The 18,664-nt window shown below is 42.7% G+C and overlaps 1 protein-coding gene across 2 annotated transcripts in view; it reads right to left on the reverse strand.

The window, feature by feature from the left end:
• Positions 1 to 841: 841 nt before the first annotated feature.
• CDH5 (cadherin 5) overlaps positions 842 to 18,664 on the reverse strand; it is a 34,596-nt gene continuing 16,773 nt past the window's right edge. For both annotated transcript variants that reach the window (XM_081871932.1, XM_081871933.1), the window contains 11 exons: positions 18,343 to 18,542; positions 12,491 to 12,779; positions 10,921 to 11,037; positions 9,847 to 10,014; positions 8,674 to 8,861; positions 7,477 to 7,730; positions 6,881 to 7,011; positions 5,741 to 5,865; positions 4,308 to 4,416; positions 3,337 to 3,582; positions 842 to 3,061 (listed from right to left, as the gene is read on the reverse strand). In XM_081871932.1, coding sequence (XP_081728058.1) covers positions 2,553 to 3,061; positions 3,337 to 3,582; positions 4,308 to 4,416; positions 5,741 to 5,865; positions 6,881 to 7,011; positions 7,477 to 7,730; positions 8,674 to 8,861; positions 9,847 to 10,014; positions 10,921 to 11,037; positions 12,491 to 12,779; positions 18,343 to 18,542 — 2,336 coding nt within the window. In that variant the 3' untranslated portion in view covers positions 842 to 2,552. The remainder of the gene's footprint in view (positions 3,062 to 3,336; positions 3,583 to 4,307; positions 4,417 to 5,740; positions 5,866 to 6,880; positions 7,012 to 7,476; positions 7,731 to 8,673; positions 8,862 to 9,846; positions 10,015 to 10,920; positions 11,038 to 12,490; positions 12,780 to 18,342; positions 18,543 to 18,664) is intronic.

Below are 18,664 nucleotides of genomic sequence, written 5' to 3' on the forward strand. Positions count from 1 at the left end.
GCTGTTGTACTCAGTTCCTGCTTGTGGGCTTCTCGCAGGCATCTGGTTGGCCACTGGGAGAACTGGATGAGGTTTTTGGCCCGTTCTGTTCTTTTGCTGAAGTGTTAAAATCTTCTGGACAACGAAATGGCCAGTTAGCTATTGTTTATTTCATTTTTATACTACCTTTCCATTGTTGCACCCAGGGCGGTTTACAGTTTTAAAGTACTCAGAGAAATGATATAACATGTAGAAATGGAAAGGAGGGGACAGTCTCACTGGACTGCCTCCCTCACACTCTTCAGCTGGGTCAGGTGTGTGAAAGGGAGTATGGAAAAGGTAAATGACCCCAACTGCTTTCAGCAGGAGTGTTGGTTTGAAAGATGAACGAGGCTTCCTATACCGAGCCTTCCATGAAGGGCATGCAAGACGATCCTGTTTCTGGGTTTGTAATCTGCATGTCTCAGGGCAAGGGTGAGTGAGTGAAGAATCCCAAACCCTATTTACATAAATGCAAATGTATGGTTAACGGGAACAATGCTGGATGCCGGTTGGCTGGGTTTCTCTTCAGGGTTTCAGTCAGGAATATCTCCCAGTTCTGCTTGGAGATGCCAGGGACTGAATTTGGGAATTTCTGCATGCAAAGGATGTGCTGTGCCACTGAGCTACACCCCATTCCTCACTACATTTATAGCCCTTTATGCCTTGGGGGTGACTTACAAACATAAGGGAAGAAGTGGTTCCTCAGCAATCTGATAAGCAGATATTATCATCCGGTTTGTAGATTTCCCTGCTTTTAAATGCACTAAAGTCACCACAGGTTTGCCTGAAAATCTTACTATTGAGCAGACAAAGGCAAGTATACATGAAGTTGGCTTTTATGTAGGTAACCCTCCCCACCCACAACGTACATACATACAACTTAAATAGGAAATGAAACTATCCAGTGCAAAAACTATTGATGTACAGTAGAGTAGCTTTTAACACAAACAGATTACAAAATACAAGGATCATAGGACACTTTAAAAACTGGATATTGTTTACAATTGCCTTACAATAGCTTTAAATGATTTTATAGTTAACCTCACTGGTTAAACATCACATACATTAATTACACCCAACTACTTTCATTAGTAGGAATATTTTGTTAAACAAATAATAGCCATACATTATTTAGTAGAACCATACTTATATGTATAGTTTGGATTTTGCATGCTAGTGAAAATGAGTATACCCTGCTCACAGAAAAAGTAAAGGTAGTCATGCTGGCCCATTAGAAAAAAAATAAAATCTGTATCAGGGCAACCAAAATATCACACAATAGGTGGCAAGATTTGGAGTTTTTCTAAAATAAGTCTTCATTAGACAACATGGTAAACAGAAGGATGGGGATGGTGGGGGGGGGGACTTGGCGGATGAAGAACCAGTAGATATCTGGGCACAGTCGTAAGGTAGACTGGGGGAGGAGGTAACAGCAATGGAGACTAGTCCACTAGGGCAAGTGGGGCACTGCCCCCTCCAAGTTGGGTCTGTCCTCAGCTGGCCCCCACCTAGCTACTTCCTCACAGGTCCAAGAGGTACCACAGGCTGTCAGCTTCCTCATCCTTAGTCTCAGAGTTGCCATTGTCTAACACAGCAGAGAGGAGAATGGGGACAAAACTAGAATTAGTTGGCCCCTCCTATCACTCGCTTTAGTGCCCCCTACTGTTGGCCTCCTTATCTTCTGCTCTTCCAGTCTCAAGGACACCAGCCTCCACTGGATAACAGGCAACACAGCACCTGGGAAAGGTCTAGGCTAGTTTTGGAAAGGTCAAATCAGTGATGAATCTCCTATTGGTGTTTTGGAAGCATCAAATGCTTGAAATATCCATGTTTACAGTACCTGGAAGAAGGGGTGGGGGGCACCAGCAAGAAGAAAAGCATTAAGATAGTTTCACAGTTAATGAGGCTTGTAACTTGGAAAAGTTCCCTGATGCAGCTGAATTTCTTCAGCTGTGTTTGAAAAGAAAAAAAAGAGCATTAAAAATGAATAAAAAGTTAGCCTGTATATACATGCATAATGGAAATTGCAATCAAATGAAACCTACACTGGAGACTAGGAAATTTGCACTCCCTGAAGTCCTGGAAATTGTTCCTTCCAGAATCATGGGTGGGTTTTGACTTAAAAGGGCAGATATTCTAAGTAACTAAAATAAGCAAGAAAGGATCATTAATGCTTGGCTGGGAAAGAGCCACACTTCGAAATGTGTGTGTGCCTTGGGTTCTAGCCCTGCCCTTGCTGTTCATACATGTGTCAGAGTGCACCAGAAAGGACTCTATGTGGCCCAATCAGGGTCCTCCCTCATGTGCAGGATGCATTAGTATGCTCATGGAGTCCCTTCTGAAGTGTTCAAAAGTCATCGCTTTTGCTGTCTATCATCCTGGTCATGTAAACCTGCTGAGAAAAAAGTATGTTGAGCTGATTTATGTATTGGGAATGCAGGACTTGCTAGTTGGTTCCGTCTTCTGAACCAACATTCTCTTAGCCACATTGTCTGTGGCTAAGGCTGGGGGAACCTGTCAATATAGAACGCTCAATACAGAAGATCTTCACTGGGTTCCAGCCCATAAAGCTCTGCCAGCATTTTAAACCTGGGACCCCAGTCATTCAGAAAATCATAGTCGATATCAGAGTCTGAGGATCCTGATCCCAAAGAGCTTAAGGATTCTGCAATGGACTCGGCCCCTTCATAACCGTATATGTGGAGAGTGTCATACGGCAGCAAATCCCCGTCGTTGTCAGCTTCGTCTTTTTTCATCTCAATCATAATGCCCATTTCTCCGGTGCCCGAGATCCCATTTCCTGGGGGCTTTTGTACCCGGGAGTACACACAAGGCCTGTTCTCCATGGTCATCCTCGGTGACCTCATGCTGGTCTGGCGGACTGAGTTGAGGACTGACACATCGTAGCTGGTGGTGTCCATTTCACCACCACCTTCTTCATCGTAGGCCACCAGCTGCTCATGGATATCCGTCACATTCTTCCTGAGAATGTTCAGGTCTTTCCTGTGTCGCTTCCTCATAACTATTAGCACCATAATCACTACAAACAAATAATAAATTAGTTGTAGAATGGAGAAGCAAAACAAGCATGTGGTTGAATAGAAAACATAACCTGATTCAACCTGAGGTTGGGCAAGGTGGGAGAAGTAGCCATCTCTGAAAAATGGTTGCTACCGCATGACCTTAAAGAGCAAAATTACTCCATTTTCATATCCCTTTCTGCCACCCCTTTATGTTCCTTATGTGTAATATAAGGGGTCTTTCCCCCGATCCCCTGGGAAGGCCAGAAATGTGAATATTTATGAGTAGATTTACCAATGATGGTGAGGATGCAGATCAAGATGGCAAGTAGTGCTTGGACGCTGACTCCCATTTGTTTTGCTGGCTCTTCGCAGAAAGTGAAGTCCCCTTCCTCATTGCACTTGCAGACATGGATGGAAAGGGTGTTTGTGCTGCTCTGCTGGGGTGAGCCGTTGTCAGAGATGATGATAGGCAAGTAATGGGTTTTGACTAGTTCCCGATTAAACTGTCCGTATTTGACGGTGACATTCGCTGTGCTATCTGAGGAAGGCAATAGTGTCTCATTAAGTGATAATCTCAAATGGTGATTGCCTTGTAGGAATGCCAGCCATCTGCTCCTGAGGCTCCTGAGGCAAAGTAATATTTTAAGGAACCCAGAAAATGTCTGGGTGGCCAGGAGTTATCAAGACTTCTTCTATACAGGAGTGGTTTGTTTTGGGAAATTAGCAGTTTTAGAGAATCAGTTTGATTCAGTGTTGGCCATTTGTTCTGTATTTTATAATTTTGTGATGTTTTAGTGCTTGTGCTGTACATCACCATGATAGTTTTGAATGAGATGGCAGTTTAGAAATGTTCTATAAATGATAATACAATACAGTGGTACCTCAGGTTAAGTACTTAATTCGTTCCGGAGGTCTGTTCTTAACCTGAAACTGTGCTTAACCTGAAGCACCACTTTAGCTAATGGAGCCTCCCGCTGCCGCCACGCCGCCACAGCGCGATTTCTGTTCTCATCCTGAAGCAAAGTTCTTAACCTGAGGTACTATTTCTGGGTTAGCGGAGTCTGTAACCTGAAACATATGTAACCTGAAGCGTATGTAACCCGAGGTACCACTGTATATAATATATACAATGCAATATATAGACAGCCCTAAGTAATTTATAAATAGGGACAAGCAAACCATGAAGCTGTATTTGGAGCATGGCTAGTTAACATTCACACAATGTTTCCTTTTTGCCATCTCATGAAATCCACAGAAACGTACCGTGATTGTCAATTAGAGTGAAGTTGCTCTCTTCAGACACCAAGGAAAACTTGAATTTCACTCCTGGTGACATTTCATCCTTGTCCACAGCAGAAATCATGATAACAGTCTACAGGAATTGAAAAGGTTGTCGTGAATATACAGGGCCATCTTTTCCCTCAAACAATTGCCCATGTTATGAGGTACAGTTACTCCCTGGGAGCCATTTGAAAAATATATTGTACCACACAGCCACGGGCTTTTGTGGAGCAGTGTAAAAGGTTAAAAAGGTTAAAAAGAAGAAAGAGCCAGTCCTTGAAGCACCTCATAAGTACAGTTGTTGATTATGTGGCTTCATCTGCAGATCAGCTTTTTCTTAGTTATATTTTATCGAAAATTTTCAGTGAGAAAATAAAGTAAAGGAAAAGGAACAAAACAAAAGCAAAAATTAAAGAAAAATATAAAAATACTTGAAATTGTGATACAATATTAAATAAACAGCTTTGAAACTAAGGGCAGTAGATTCTTAATATTATTTTTTGTTGTAGAAAACATTAACTATAGAAGCTAAATTATTGTCCCACTGCTTAGGTAAAATAGAATTCTTTATTCTATTCATTTCTCAGATGCTGTATGTCAAATTGATTAATTGAGACCAGGTATCTGTGGAAAACATTCACTGGCTTTTTAGTCTGAGAGGATTTAACCAATTGTTTTATTATCTTAGGTGTATTAGATGCTGTAAAAGCTGCCGGTCCAAATAAAGATGTTAGCATATGGTGCAGCTGCAAATATTGCCACTGGGCTGAATCAAATAGGTGGTGTTTATCTTTTAATATAGCACAAGTATAAAATTTATCATTCTCATCTATTAATTGGTCTAAAGTCAATATGCCTGCCTCCATCCTGTTCTTTCATTTTACCATTCCCCACCCCACCCTGATTTTTAAAGTGGGATTTCCCCACAAAGTCAGTTTAGCATAGGAAAATCGGTCAATTTTTACTAGACATTGTCTTCCATATTTTCTAGCTGTCAATCCTGTTTCAGGAGAATCCTAGGTTTTAATATATTGTGATCCTAGTGCAGTCCATCAAGATAAAGGAGCTATACATCTATATTCTAGGGTTTCCCAAGTTGGGAAGTTATCACTAATTTTGGGTTTCAAGTTTCTAGTATTTGTCAATAAATAAGCTTGGTGATATAATACCAAATCCTCCTTGTTTTATTTGCAATTGCATTTTTAATAATGATACTCTTGGAGTTGAAGAACCCCAAAGATATTTCCTTAATAAGGGGTTTAATTTTGGGAAATATTTTCTGAGAATATATCTGCAGATCAGTGTTCTGATTTGCACATAGGTTTAAGGGGGGCAAAATGGGAAGATTCAATCCTGGCAAGGATTGCTGGTTTGTGCAGCTGAGTAGTATGAGCAGTTTGGTTCTGATACGTTACCTTTCCTGGTGCGGCATTTTCACACACTCTAGGATTGTAAACATCAGCAAATTCTGGTGCATTGTCATTTATATCAGTAACTTTAATGTAAACTGGTACGTGGGTTTCTAGATTGGGCACAATTCCTGAAGCAAGAAGAAAATCACAGATTTATCAATCAGGCATCCATCTGAAATCAAATAGAGGCAACCAGTATTCACACTACATCGGTGCGGTGAGTGAATTGGAGCAGAGGAACCTTGGTGGCTGGCCTCAACTCTGAGACATGTAAGAATGTCTGCAGAGAACTGCCACATGTAATGCACAATTGTTTGCTTAGGGCTATCTTCATGCGATCTTGAATCCTAAAAAGCAGGGTTTTGGCTCACATAGGGTTGCATCCAATTCTAATATCCATTGGATGCAACTTGCAGAGAGCTGAGGAATATGCTTTTTAGATGCTTCAGTCCACATAGGCAAATCTATCAATTTTGGTTTCTGTCAGCTCTCCACTTTTCTACATCAGTTTGTGATTCCACCCTCCAAAAACATTCTCATGAAAATTCACCAGTATTTTAGTGCAAATTTCTCCCAATATACACGTTTTTGTATGCAGGACCTAATGTATGTATTTTTTCAAAGCAATTTCCCCCAATATAACATGTTTTTGTATGGCATTGTCACCAATACACACATTTTTTATGTTCACTCTATTCTATGCATTTTTATAAGCATGTCTCGGTGAGAAACCTGCATTGCAAATGTCAAACAACTGTGAATTTCGAAGGATGGCTGTATAGCTATAGTTTAGGAAAGTGCGAACTAGGTAGATACACCTTTAAATGTGAACTGATTTGAATTTCTCCCTCCCTCCCTGCATTCCTTGATGGGTTTTTAACATAAAATCATATCCTTGACAGGATTGGAGGAGTGGAGGAGTGAATCAGATAGTAAGACCCTCATGATTGGTGCCATCCACTTGGCACAAGGCCTTGGGATGGTCCCCACTGAAGAATGGCTTTCACGGCATGGATACAACAGTAAAAAGGTTCAAAGAGGGAGGACTTGTAGTTTGCCTGCTTATTGCAATCTGCAAAGAAGAGGGAATGGCTGGGTGCCTCACTCTTGTCAAATTCCCTAGTGACACAAGTTCATACTTACTGTCTTGCTCCAGTTCATTGGCTGCCACAGTTATGTTATGCCAGGCACTTTCTTCCCTGTCCAAAGGCTTCAAGGCAGAAATATATCCCGTGGTGGATATTTTGAAATAATTGGATCTCAGGATGTGATATCTGTGTAGGGTGCATTAAAAAATGGTAACAAAGTAGTATCTGAGGAGGAGCCAAGGCAGAGGCAGAGTTGGGGCTGGGGGATGAGTTGTTGGAAGGGGAACATGAAGCATAGTGCTCTCTCCCTCCCTCACGGTTAGTTCAGGGGCAGGGCATGCGACCACGAGGAGAAGGAGGCTCTGCCACTGCCCCAGCCCCAAAGGCCCAGTCACATGTGATGGGGGTGCCTAGTTGCGCCCCATCAGAAATGTGCATCTGGGGCCACGGCCTCATTGGCCCTGCCCAGGCTATGTCTCTGGTTTAACAACATCTGGAGGGCCATAGGCTCTTCATCCCTGCATTATACAGTATAAAAATTCAATTCTTCAACACATTATCATGGGCTGTATTTTGGATAAAGTGTTGTTGCAAGGGATGCAAACTCAGTTGACTAAGCACCTTTTGGGTACAGAAGAAACTTTCTGTTACCTTATTTTCCGTTTTGCTCTATCTGGGTCATGTGCCGACACAGATCCGATAACCTTTTTGATGTCACTTTCTTCTTGAACTTCAAATATATAGAAAGGTTTGGAAAAGACAGGTGGTTCATCAACATCGAGAACTTTGATGGTTACACTTGCAATACTCTTGGATCCTTTCGTTCTGGAATATGCATAGTTAATGTCGGCATCAGTTGCTTCAACATCAAACTTGTAGGAGGATACCTTCTCAAAGTCCAGTGGCTAAAAACACACACGCGAACATTATCAGTACACAATAAAAAGGGACACTGTGTATACAACGAACATTTGTTTAATATTTAGGAACACAGGAAGCTAGGTCACTATTATCTACACTAACTGGCAGAAGCTCTGCAGGGTCTGAGACTGAGGTCTCTCCCAGTGCTACCTGGAGATGTTGGAAATTGAACCCGAGGTGTTTGCATGCAAGGCAGATGCTCTACCACTGAGCTGTGGCCCTGCTCCTATGGAGAGAGTTATATTTATATTTCTGGTCTGCAAAGGCCATTTTGGAATGAACCTGGAATTTAATGGAAACTCTTGCAAACTCTTCTGGAAGTTTTGTACACATGTAGATTTATTTAGTCAATTATTAGCCTGTTGTGTGAGAGTGGATAATAATAATAATAATAATAATAATAATAATAATAATAATAATGGTTATTTATTTATACTCCGCCCATCTGACTGGGTTTTTCAGCCACTCTGGGTGGCTCCCAACAGAATTAATGATAATAATAATAAAAAAACGATAAAACGCCAGACGTTAAAAACTTCCCTAAACAGGGCTGCCTTCAGATGTCTTCTAAAAGTCAGGTAGTTGTTTATTTCCTTGACATCTGATGGGAGGGCATTCCACAGGGTGGGCACCACTACCAAGAAGGCCCTCTGCCTGGTTCCCTGTAATCTCACTTCTTGCAGTGAGGGAACTGCCAGAAGGCCCTCAGAGCTGGACCTCAGTGGCCGGGCTGAACGATGGGGGTGGAGACACTCCTTCAGGTCTACTGGATGTGTCTAGATGTATGAATGGATGTGTGTGTGTCTTTTGTACTGGCCCTACCAACCATGGGCACATGCTCCTGGAAAATTAAGGGAAGGTAGTTCTTGGGCTCACAAATATTCCCCACCCCTGATGTAAACAATGATACCCTGATCATTACCATACCTTCTTAGGTCTAATTATTCCTTCGTTTGTGAAGGGGTTTGGTTCTATTCTGAAGGTATCTTGGTAAGGTCCTTGGACAAAACTGTACTTTGTATTTCTGTTCTGTGGCTCATCAATGTCTTCAACTTCCAGTCTACCAACTTCACCATCTAACCTGGTATTTTCAGGGACTTCAAAATGGAAGTTTTCTGGAAAACAAACAAATAAAAGTACATTGGAATAAAAGGAAAATCAGAACACATGTTCTTGCTGACAAAAGGATCATCATTTTGCTCATTTCAGTTTTTATCACTAAATTGTGTGGCATTGGCCTTATGTGTGGCCATCTTGAATGTTTTCATGCTCTGAGGCCTGGGTATCCTTTTGGCTAAGGGGCTGTATCAGGATCAGCTGTTGGAAACAGGGTGCCCCTGGAGTAGCTTACATAACATACGTTAACTAATGGACCACGTGATGAATAACAGAATATTCGGCAGAAACCAAACTGCAGCAGAATTGAAACAGCACTGATTGTGACAAATACAGATCACAACAGAAAGTGCAGCCTTCTTACATCCCCATTTGCAATATGCCTGTTTATTTTTAACCAGTTATGTAAAACTTGAAATTCAATATTTTTGTATTTAGAGGCCCCTTCTAATTTGAGGCCCTAAACTGTAGCTTCTGTGTGTAAATCTAACTGTTTGCTGTAGACCCACCCATTCATTCTTTGTTTTCACTGAATGAATGGGAAATGATGGTGTGTCAGTTGGTGGCATGGACAGAAGGCTGTGTTAGCTTCAAGGAACACAGGGCTGTAACCAACTTAGTCCTACTCAGAGCTGACCCACTGAAATTAATGAATTTAAGTTAGGCGTGTCCATTAACTTCAATGGGTCTACTCTGAGTAAAAGTAGAATTGCATAACACCCATAGAAAGAGTCAGACCATTGATTCATCTAGCTTAATACTGTCTACTCTGCCTAGCAGTATGCAGTGCCCCCTGCATGGAAACGCTGGACAGCCACTGCCAGCCAGTGTAGACATGCTGTACTGGATGCATCAGTGGTCTGACATGCTGTCATGCAATATACAAATGTTCTAAATATCTAGTCAGATTTAGAACCCACACTGCATTACATTCAACTGAATGCAATTTCCATCAATTTAATTCATTGATTTCGCAAAACTAACTTTTCCTAAATGTTGGGAAGTTGTCATTGATGTCAGTCAGCGAGATGCGGACTGTAGCAGTGCCTGATTCTTCTGAGTGTAGACCGTGGCCATCCACTGCTTCTACCACAATTGTATAAACAGGGGTTTTTTCTCTGTCCAAATCCGGTACAGCTGTGTAGATTGTTCCTGTAAGAGAAAAGAAGAAAGCTAAACATGTATCTGCCTCATCTATCACCTCAACATTTTTTTTTTACTATTAATCTGTATAACCTAAATTTCTACTGCTTGCCTTTAATTTAGCATTTTTAATTTTAAAAAGAGTTAACAGAATTCTGACTCCCTCCCTCAGATCACTACTTGCCAGTTTTGGTTGTCCAGCCGTCTTCTCCAAGGCAGTCCTCTCTTCTCCCTTTTCATCCTTCCAAGGTAAACTTTATGTGTGGTGTGGTCTACCTACTTACCTACCTACCTGCTTCAAATCTAGAAAAGCCAGCTGTCATTGTTTGCTCCTCATCAGCAGATGAGGGGGTGAGAAATCCTTTGAACTTTTCAAAGATCCTTCTAATCCCAAACTTTGGTGGTTTCATATCTATTGGTTTGGAAACTAAATGGGACCATCAGAAAGCATAGGTGCCAACTCCCTGGGGCCCTGAGTGCCTGAGCTCCCACAAAATTCCCCACGATGGGGCTGGGCACCCACAATTTTAGTGCCAGGGCCATGCACACTGCATGGCACTCACAGCCCCGGGCACCCATGTTTGCAGGGCCAAGTTGGCACTCCTGTCAAAAAGGCATTGGTTTCTGCTTGCTTGGAAGACTCAGCAGGTGGGTTTGCAGAAGTATGTGATTTCACAGTGAGTCTGAAAGTTCTCAAAGGCTGACAGATCAACAAGCTGACTTGACAGATGATGTGGTGTGGCCTGCCTTCTACACAGAAGTTTTCTACTCAGGCTTGCCTGTTAGCGTGAGCAATAAGAGTGCTTTGTTCTACTTATAGATCTCAGACTTCCCAGGACTAGCTTTCCTGAATTGGGAGGAGTTGAGTCTGGCAGGATTACTTTTCACCAGCTGATTTATTGATATCATACCTACCAGTATCATCTATTTTGAAGTATTGGTTTCCCTGAATAACTTTGTAGGAAACACGAGTATTGCCAAGAATTGTGGGGTCATCAGCATCTACAGCTGTCACTTTAGTGACTGATGTTCCTAGAGAGAGCAAGAGTAAGGGGGGCGGGGAGAGATTGTTACCAAAAGATGATACTTCATTATTAGTGTTTAGATTCTGTTCGTGTAAAAAACTGCCAACAAGAACTGTGATGAATCTGCTTAAAGAGGTGTGAAAAATCGACTCTCCTGAGACAAACCTTTTCCTCCCTCACCACTTTGAACCCTCCTATTTAATGCTGCTGTTGTTAGGACATTTCTATCCTACATTTGCTCCAAAGCACTCAAGGCCATGTAAGTGTACACAGTTCCCTCCTCTCCCCATTTCATCACTGCCACAACCCTGTGAGGTAGGCCAGGCTGAGAGACAGTGACTGACCCAGGCTCCTGGTCCAGAACTCTAGTGCACTACTCCACACTGGTTGTAATAAGAATGCTCAGTTAATCCATCAAATAAATGTATAGCCTGCTCTGCCTCACAAAGGAGCCCAGGGTGACAAACAAGTGATGAAACAATAAAAATATCTTTAAAACGATTCCAATGCAGATGTAGACTGGGAAAGACATCAGCTTAAAAGGCTTGGTGAAAGAGGAAGCTATTCTGGGGCTAGCCATACAAGTGGCGAGTCAAGGATGGAAAGGGTTAACTAAGAGAAGGGAGAGGTTACTTACAGACCAGGGATCTAGGGTGGGTACTCTGTGTGTGTGTGTGTGTGTGTGTGGGTGTGTGTGTAAGCTCTCAAAGAACATTATGCATCTAAGTGCTAATCTGGGCTTGGCTGAGCTGGCTAGATGTGTCTTGAACCTCCATCCAGGGTCATAAATCACTGCACACAGCTAGCTCCACATGACTAGAGTGGCTCTGAGCCATGGTCTGTTTCTGCAAGTATTCAGTGTAAGAAACTAAGGGAGAGTTAGCTTTCTTACTGCAACTGGATGGTCTATGCTTCTTTTCATTTATATTAGTGGTGGGAAACCTCCAGCCTCTGAACCCATTTCTAGCAAATTCTGCCCACTTGCCAATCATGTGACATCATTTGATGTTACCCATCTATCATTTTTATTTGTCCTGTCACTTTCCATGTTATCTGTGGCTTTCCCCTGATTAAACTTAACATTTTATGTATCTTACATTCATTTTAGATGCTTTAAAGACTAAGCCTTAAAGGATACTTAAATTTAAGAATATGTAAAATGTTTGCAGAATACATAAAAATTAAATAATTTTTTTTTAAAATGCATTTTTTTTAAAAAAAAATGTTTTGCTGGTCTTTTTGTTTTGTTGGCCTTTTAACCTGCTGACTTTTGCCCCTCCCTTTTCACTTTTAGCCTTGCCTGCTATTGGGCAGAGAAACAACTTCTAGGGTCCTAGGTTGGCTAGGTTTGAATCTGTCCCTTGGGCAGAAAGTGACTCCCCATGCCTAGTTTCTGTTAAGGTACTCTTTTTTTGCATGCAAGCACAGTAGCATTTTTTTAAAAAGAGAGATGAGCTTACCTAGTGGTGACATTTCCAAGACAGAACCATTAAACACTTTTTGTACAAATACTGGGGCATTGTCATTGATGTCATAGACTATGATACGAAACACGGAGGGTTGTTCCAATGACTTATTAGTGAAACGGTCAAGAATGTGAGCCTTCAAGTGGTACTCAGCTTTCTTCTCTCGATCCAGCCTCTCATTTGCAGACACATCTCCAGTGCTGTCTTCCACTCTAAACAGAGTCCCAGCACCTTCCCCTTCAAGAACGTATTTAGCATTGGGATTCCTGATGGTTGATGTGATCTAAAAAGTACAACAAAGTCTGTAAATAAGAATTAAAATGTGAAAGCAGAACAAAATTGTGACAGTCAGGGAGTTCCGGGTTGGCGCCATCGCCGAATGGCGGACTCCCTCCGAGCTCCGGAGGGAGCCTGCTCGGCAGGGGCTGGGTTCTACCGCGCCGGCGACGCGGGGACCCTCAAAAACCATGGGCGCTGAAACCCATGGGCATGGTGACTCGGCGGGCACCGTTTGCGCCCCCCCGACCACGCGAAGGAGCCTTTTTAAAGGCTACGGAGCGGGTGACAGGGGTGGTGGTGGTGCTGTGAGTCCTCCGCTTCCCCTGCCGAGCGAAGCCGCATGCCATTTGGCGGAGAGCGCTGACTTCTTCCATTGAAAATTTGGACTTAAAAGAATAACCCGTGAGTAATTGGAACTTGGATTAAAAAGGGGAATTTTTTTTTTTAAATTCGGAGCGAGCGGGGGAGGTGCAAAAAGGAAGTCAGCCTCCCCCCTGTTGTAGAGGAGCTAAAGCAAAGGATTTGACAACTAAGATCGAGTGCAACCTTTTTTTTTGATAAAGTTATTAATTTCGCGATGGAAAATTATAAGCTGGGCTGGAGGAGAAAAGTGGAATGTGAATTAAAATGCAACCCCCCCCCCCGGAAACCCCGGGAGCGATCCGTGAGAGCGCCGGGAGAGGAGAAATAGAGGTTTTGACAGCTGTCAAAGGAGCTGTCAAAGCGGAAGAACAAAAAGAGAACTTTGTTACGAGGACTTTGCTGGTTACATTTGTTATAAATTGGATATAAACTGTTTAAAACAAGGAATAATAAGTTACTTTGACTGTTGGGTGTGATCGGGAAGGAAACTGTGTTACTATAAATCCCTCTAGAGGAGCTGTGGGACACTACAAGTACTGCTGACATGGAATTTGAATAGGATTTTTTATCTCCTGGGAAACTGCAGAAATGGAACATTATTTTGTCTACAGAGGTCTATACACTAAAGGAGACAATAGATTTATCTATTGAAGAATGGAAGGGACTTGACGTAATGTTTTGTTCCTGAATAACAAAGCCTCTGCAGAGGAATTAGAAGCTTTTTGGAATTAGAACATTTGTGCAGGAGAGCAGGAAAAAAAAGAAAAAAAGAGGAGGAGAGAGAACAACAAGAACAACAAGAATAACAAGAACTGGACAAAGTTGGAAGATAGACTCCTTCCAAGATTGGACATTCGAAACCAAAGATGATCAAAAGACGGCAAAGACTATTAAAAAGACGGCAAAGCGGACTGGTGAAGGACTATGGCTTAGATGTGGGAGCTCCAGGATGACAGTAGACATTGACGGACATTGGGAACGCAACCGGGAAAGGGGGGAGGGAAATTTGGAATCCAAAGGGTGTTAAATTACATTTTATTCTTTTTTCTATTTTTTTTTTATGTTAATCTGTATTGCATACTAAAGAGGGGAACTCGTGGAAGGGAACAGGTCGATTTTAGGGGATGGGAAAATATTTTTTAAATTGGGTTAATGATAATAATTTTAAAACTTGGGGTAAGAATTTGCTGAATCTATTTGAAAGAACTGGAATACAAGAGGGGGAGGGGAGGGGAAGTCCTGGAAAGATGCCAATGAAAATAAGGTTTTAAATTTGGATGTTTTTCTTTTTCTGTTGTATTTGAAAATCTTTAATAAATATTATTAAAAAGACAAAATTGTGACAGTCAGTAAGGAATCCTAGGAACATAATCCTCAGATGCTGCTGAACTACAACTCCCAGAAGCCATAGGAAGCCTAGCCAATGGCCAGGGACTCATAAAACCCATTGCTCAGGTTGTATATATGTGTAAATAAACCATATATATATATATATATATATATATATATATATATATATATATGCTTTCGTAGATTTTCACGGGTACAGGAATGCAGGTTTTGGTGTCCTCGGGTGTCTTCCCGTGTAAAAGTTGGGGTGTCTAGGCGACGTTTCGACGAGGTCTCACTCGTCATCTTCAGGCTGGTGCTTTCGGCTTCTTGTTACTGGAACAGAGCAGGATCTCAGTGTTTGAGTTCCTATAAATACTGTAGAGGGGGTGTGGTGTATAGCCTCCAATGTTCTGGGCAGAGAGGAAGTTCCCAGGCTAGTGTGCCTTTTCTTCTTTTGTTCCTTAATTACTTGAGAGATATCTTGAGTGATTTCTTGAGTGATATCCTGAGTACCACTTAGGTGGGTCATTAGGTGTGGATTAGTTGTTAAAGTCTTTGTGTCTTGACCTCTTGAACTTTGTGAAGAGTTTTCCTGAGAAGATGGCTGTACTGTACTTAGTTGTGCTCTGGCTTGGCTTCGTGTATAGGGGCGAGCTGTGGTTTTGTGGCTTGTGTCAGCCAGATCTGTGTAGGGATTGCAGGGGGGTGCAGCATCCGGAGGTGCCACCATGGATTGGCTACTGGATGGTGTCTGTAATTCATCTGTGGAGAGGGTCTGGGTTTGGGTCTGGTGTGGTTGATTGGTGTTGGCGTTCTGTGTGCCTCTGGATCTGGTGTCAGTTTTTGTGGGGAGGGCTAATTTCCAGATGTCTGGCAAGCGGGATGTGTCGTCACGCTTGTTCATGTTGTGAGGGTGTTTCTCTATCTCGATGGCTTCGAGACCCTCTCCACAGATGAATTACAGACACCATCCAGTAGCCAATCCATGGTGGCACCTCCGGATGCTGCACCCCCCTGCAATCCCTACACAGATCTGGCTGACACAAGCCACAAAACCACAGCTCGCCCCTATACACGAAGCCAAGCCAGAGCACAACTAAGTACAGTACAGCCATCTTCTCAGGAAAACTCTTCACAAAGTTCAAGAGGTCAAGACACAAAGACTTTAACAACTAATCCACACCTAATGACCCACCTAAGTGGTACTCAGGATATCACTCAAGAAATCACTCAAGATATCTCTCAAGTAATTAAGGAACAAAAGAAGAAAAGGCACACTAGCCTGGGAACTTCCTCTCTGCCCAGAACATTGGAGGCTATACACCACACCCCCTCTACAGTATTTATAGGAACTCAAACACTGAGATCCTGCTCTGTTCCAGTAACAAGAAGCCGAAAGCACCAGCCTGAAGATGACGAGTGAGACCTCGTCGAAACGTCGCCTAGACACCCCAACTTTTACACGGGAAGACACCCGAGGACACCAAAACCTGCATATATATATATATATATATATATATATGGACACCAAAGTCTTTGCTGTGCCCCATTTCCAAAAGAAAACACAAACCCTGGGTAAGCTGCTTGGAACCCCTAGAGTCTCGTCCCACATGGAGATAGGGGTGGCATACAACAATATAGTCAATGGAACAGTACATTATGAAATCCTCTCGATTGACTGCATGTGACTCAGGCAAAGCTTTTCAGATGGTGTTCATTCTGAGTTTGATGCTGTCCTTGATGGAGCCAGCTGTATGTTTTCATCTCCCTGAATGTTAGCAGGGTTCTGTCAGGCTGTCATAGTGAAGTGAAGGGGACCTTTCTGGATCAGTGCATTTGCCAGACAGTCTGTGAGTACTGCAACAAGTACTGTCTGCTAATGTGAGCTTGTTCTGTAGGACATGGCAAAGCTTCCTCTCTTTTCCTGGAATTGTCCCCAAAGAGAGTTCCTTCCCTTGTATGTTTGCTCGTTCGTCTTCCAAGAAAGGAACAGCATATATCTGATTCCTTCTCAACATGCTTGTGTTAGCTCTCAGACCCGCAAATGCATCTAAGCTTTGCAGAAAGGTCATAGTGCTATAATACTAGGGCTTCGTAGAAAATGATAGATTTCCAGCTTTCATGACTTTAGGTACTTTCATGTAGATTCATGGGCAAAATAATTTCCTGGAACTGCTGTGGTGTGCACTGCTTGTTTAATCTTTGCTGAATAATTTCTATTTCTATTTATTTTATTTATTCACCTGAAAATCACTTGCTGTTTACAATATATAAACACAAAAATGCATAACATAGTAACAAACAAAAACAATATCCCTTCCCACCCAGTTTAAAAGGCCATAAATTGTTTAATTAGCCAGAGGCCTGGGAGAAGAATGTTTTTGTCTTACATGTAAAGATATGTAAGGAAGGCACCAGGTGAGCCTCCCTTGGGAGACCATTACACAAGTGGGGAGCCACCACAGAAAAGGCCCGTTCATGTGTTGCCACTCTCCGGACCTCTCGCTGAGGAGGCACATGAAAAAGGGCCTCAGAGCATGTTCTCAGTGTCAGTTCATATGGAGAGAGGACATCCTTGAGGCATTGCGGTCCTGAGCCATTTCAGACTTTATACATCAAAACCAGCACTTTGAATTGGGCCCAGAAACTAATTGGCAGCCAGAGCAGCCGGGTCAGGATTGGTTTTATATGCTCAAGCTGTCTTGCCCTAATGAAAAACCTGGCCACTGAATTCTGCACCAGCTGAAGTTTCTAAACCATCTCCAGAGGCAGCCCTGTGTATAATGTATATAATGTATAACCTAGAGGTTACCAGAGCATAGACGACAAACATTAGGCCATCCCTGTCAAGATAGGGGTGCTGCTGGGCCACCAGCTGAAACTGATGGAGGCACTCCAAGCCACCAAGGCCATCTGAGAACAGCAATGGATCTAAAAGGATCCCCAAGCTGCATACCCACTCTTTCAGAGGGAGTACAACCCCATCAAGAGTAGGCAACCTCCCAGCCATCCGGTGTAGGGAACCACCCACTAACAGTTCCTCAGTCTTATGTGGACTGAGCTTCAGTGAGGCAGGCAGGAAACCAGCAGAATCTCCAATCTGTCCCAATTGCTCAGGGCCAGGAACACACACTCTAGATCTGCCCCCAAACTGGACAGAGAGTTTGAAGGGGGAGAGAGAATCTCTATAGACCACAGCAACTCCCCCTCCCTGATACTGCACTGAATACACAGGGGAGCACCCAGGTCTTAGTGATACAGACCAGATTGGCCTCCTCATCCATAATCAGATCATGAGTGAGCAAGGTCTTCTCAGAGCTGAGCTGGCATTCAGCAACAGCAGCCACAGGTTGGATGAGAGGCTGGCACACAGGCAGAAAATAGAAATGAAAAGGAATTTGGAAAAACATAGGAAGCTACTTCATACCACACTGGACAATTTGTCAATCTATCTCAACTCTGCAACTCATAGGCAGAGATCTTCCTCGTCACTAGTAACCTGCTTGTAAGAACATAAGAAGAGCCTGATGGATCAGGCCAATGACCCATCTGATCCAGTATCCTGTTCTTGCAGAGGCGAACCCAGAGGCCTATGGGAAGCCCAAAAGCAAGACCTTCACGCAACAGTATTCACAGCAAGTGCCTTGGGCCATGGAAGCAGAATGTAGCCATCCTAGCTAGTAGCCGTTGATAGTTTCTTTCAACTGGAGACTCCAGGAATTGTACTTATGCCTTTCTGCATATAAAGCACATCCTTTACAACTGAACTATGAATTGATGGTTCATCAATCGTTAATTGTAAAAGAACAGGGTAAAAATTACATTCATTTGGGAGGATGGGCAGGACTGAAATTCAACAAATATATTCTTACCCTCCCAACATGATGTGGTAGAGTCCCATTGTGTTCTTCAATAATATGCATTTTATTCCAGATCCACTCTCTCTTTATGCGCTTGTTAATATTGCTGTTAACAGCAGTCTTTGTGAAATCTTCTCCATGAGCACAAGTGGGAACCAGCATCAAAGAAAGCAGGAGAAGGCAGCATCTTGCCATCTCTGTGGAAGAAAGCCCTGTAAAGCAATACAAACAATGACTACAGATGTTGTTGGGGTCTTTCCAATGAAACTCTCCCCATGCACCTGAAGCCCTATCTTGTCTAGCATCCAGCTTCCTACAATGGCCAATCAGATGT

The sequence above is a fragment of the Podarcis erhardii genome, assembly GCF_964252035.2.
Source record: "Podarcis erhardii genome assembly, chromosome: 7".
Lineage (NCBI taxonomy): Eukaryota > Metazoa > Chordata > Lepidosauria > Squamata > Lacertidae > Podarcis > Podarcis erhardii.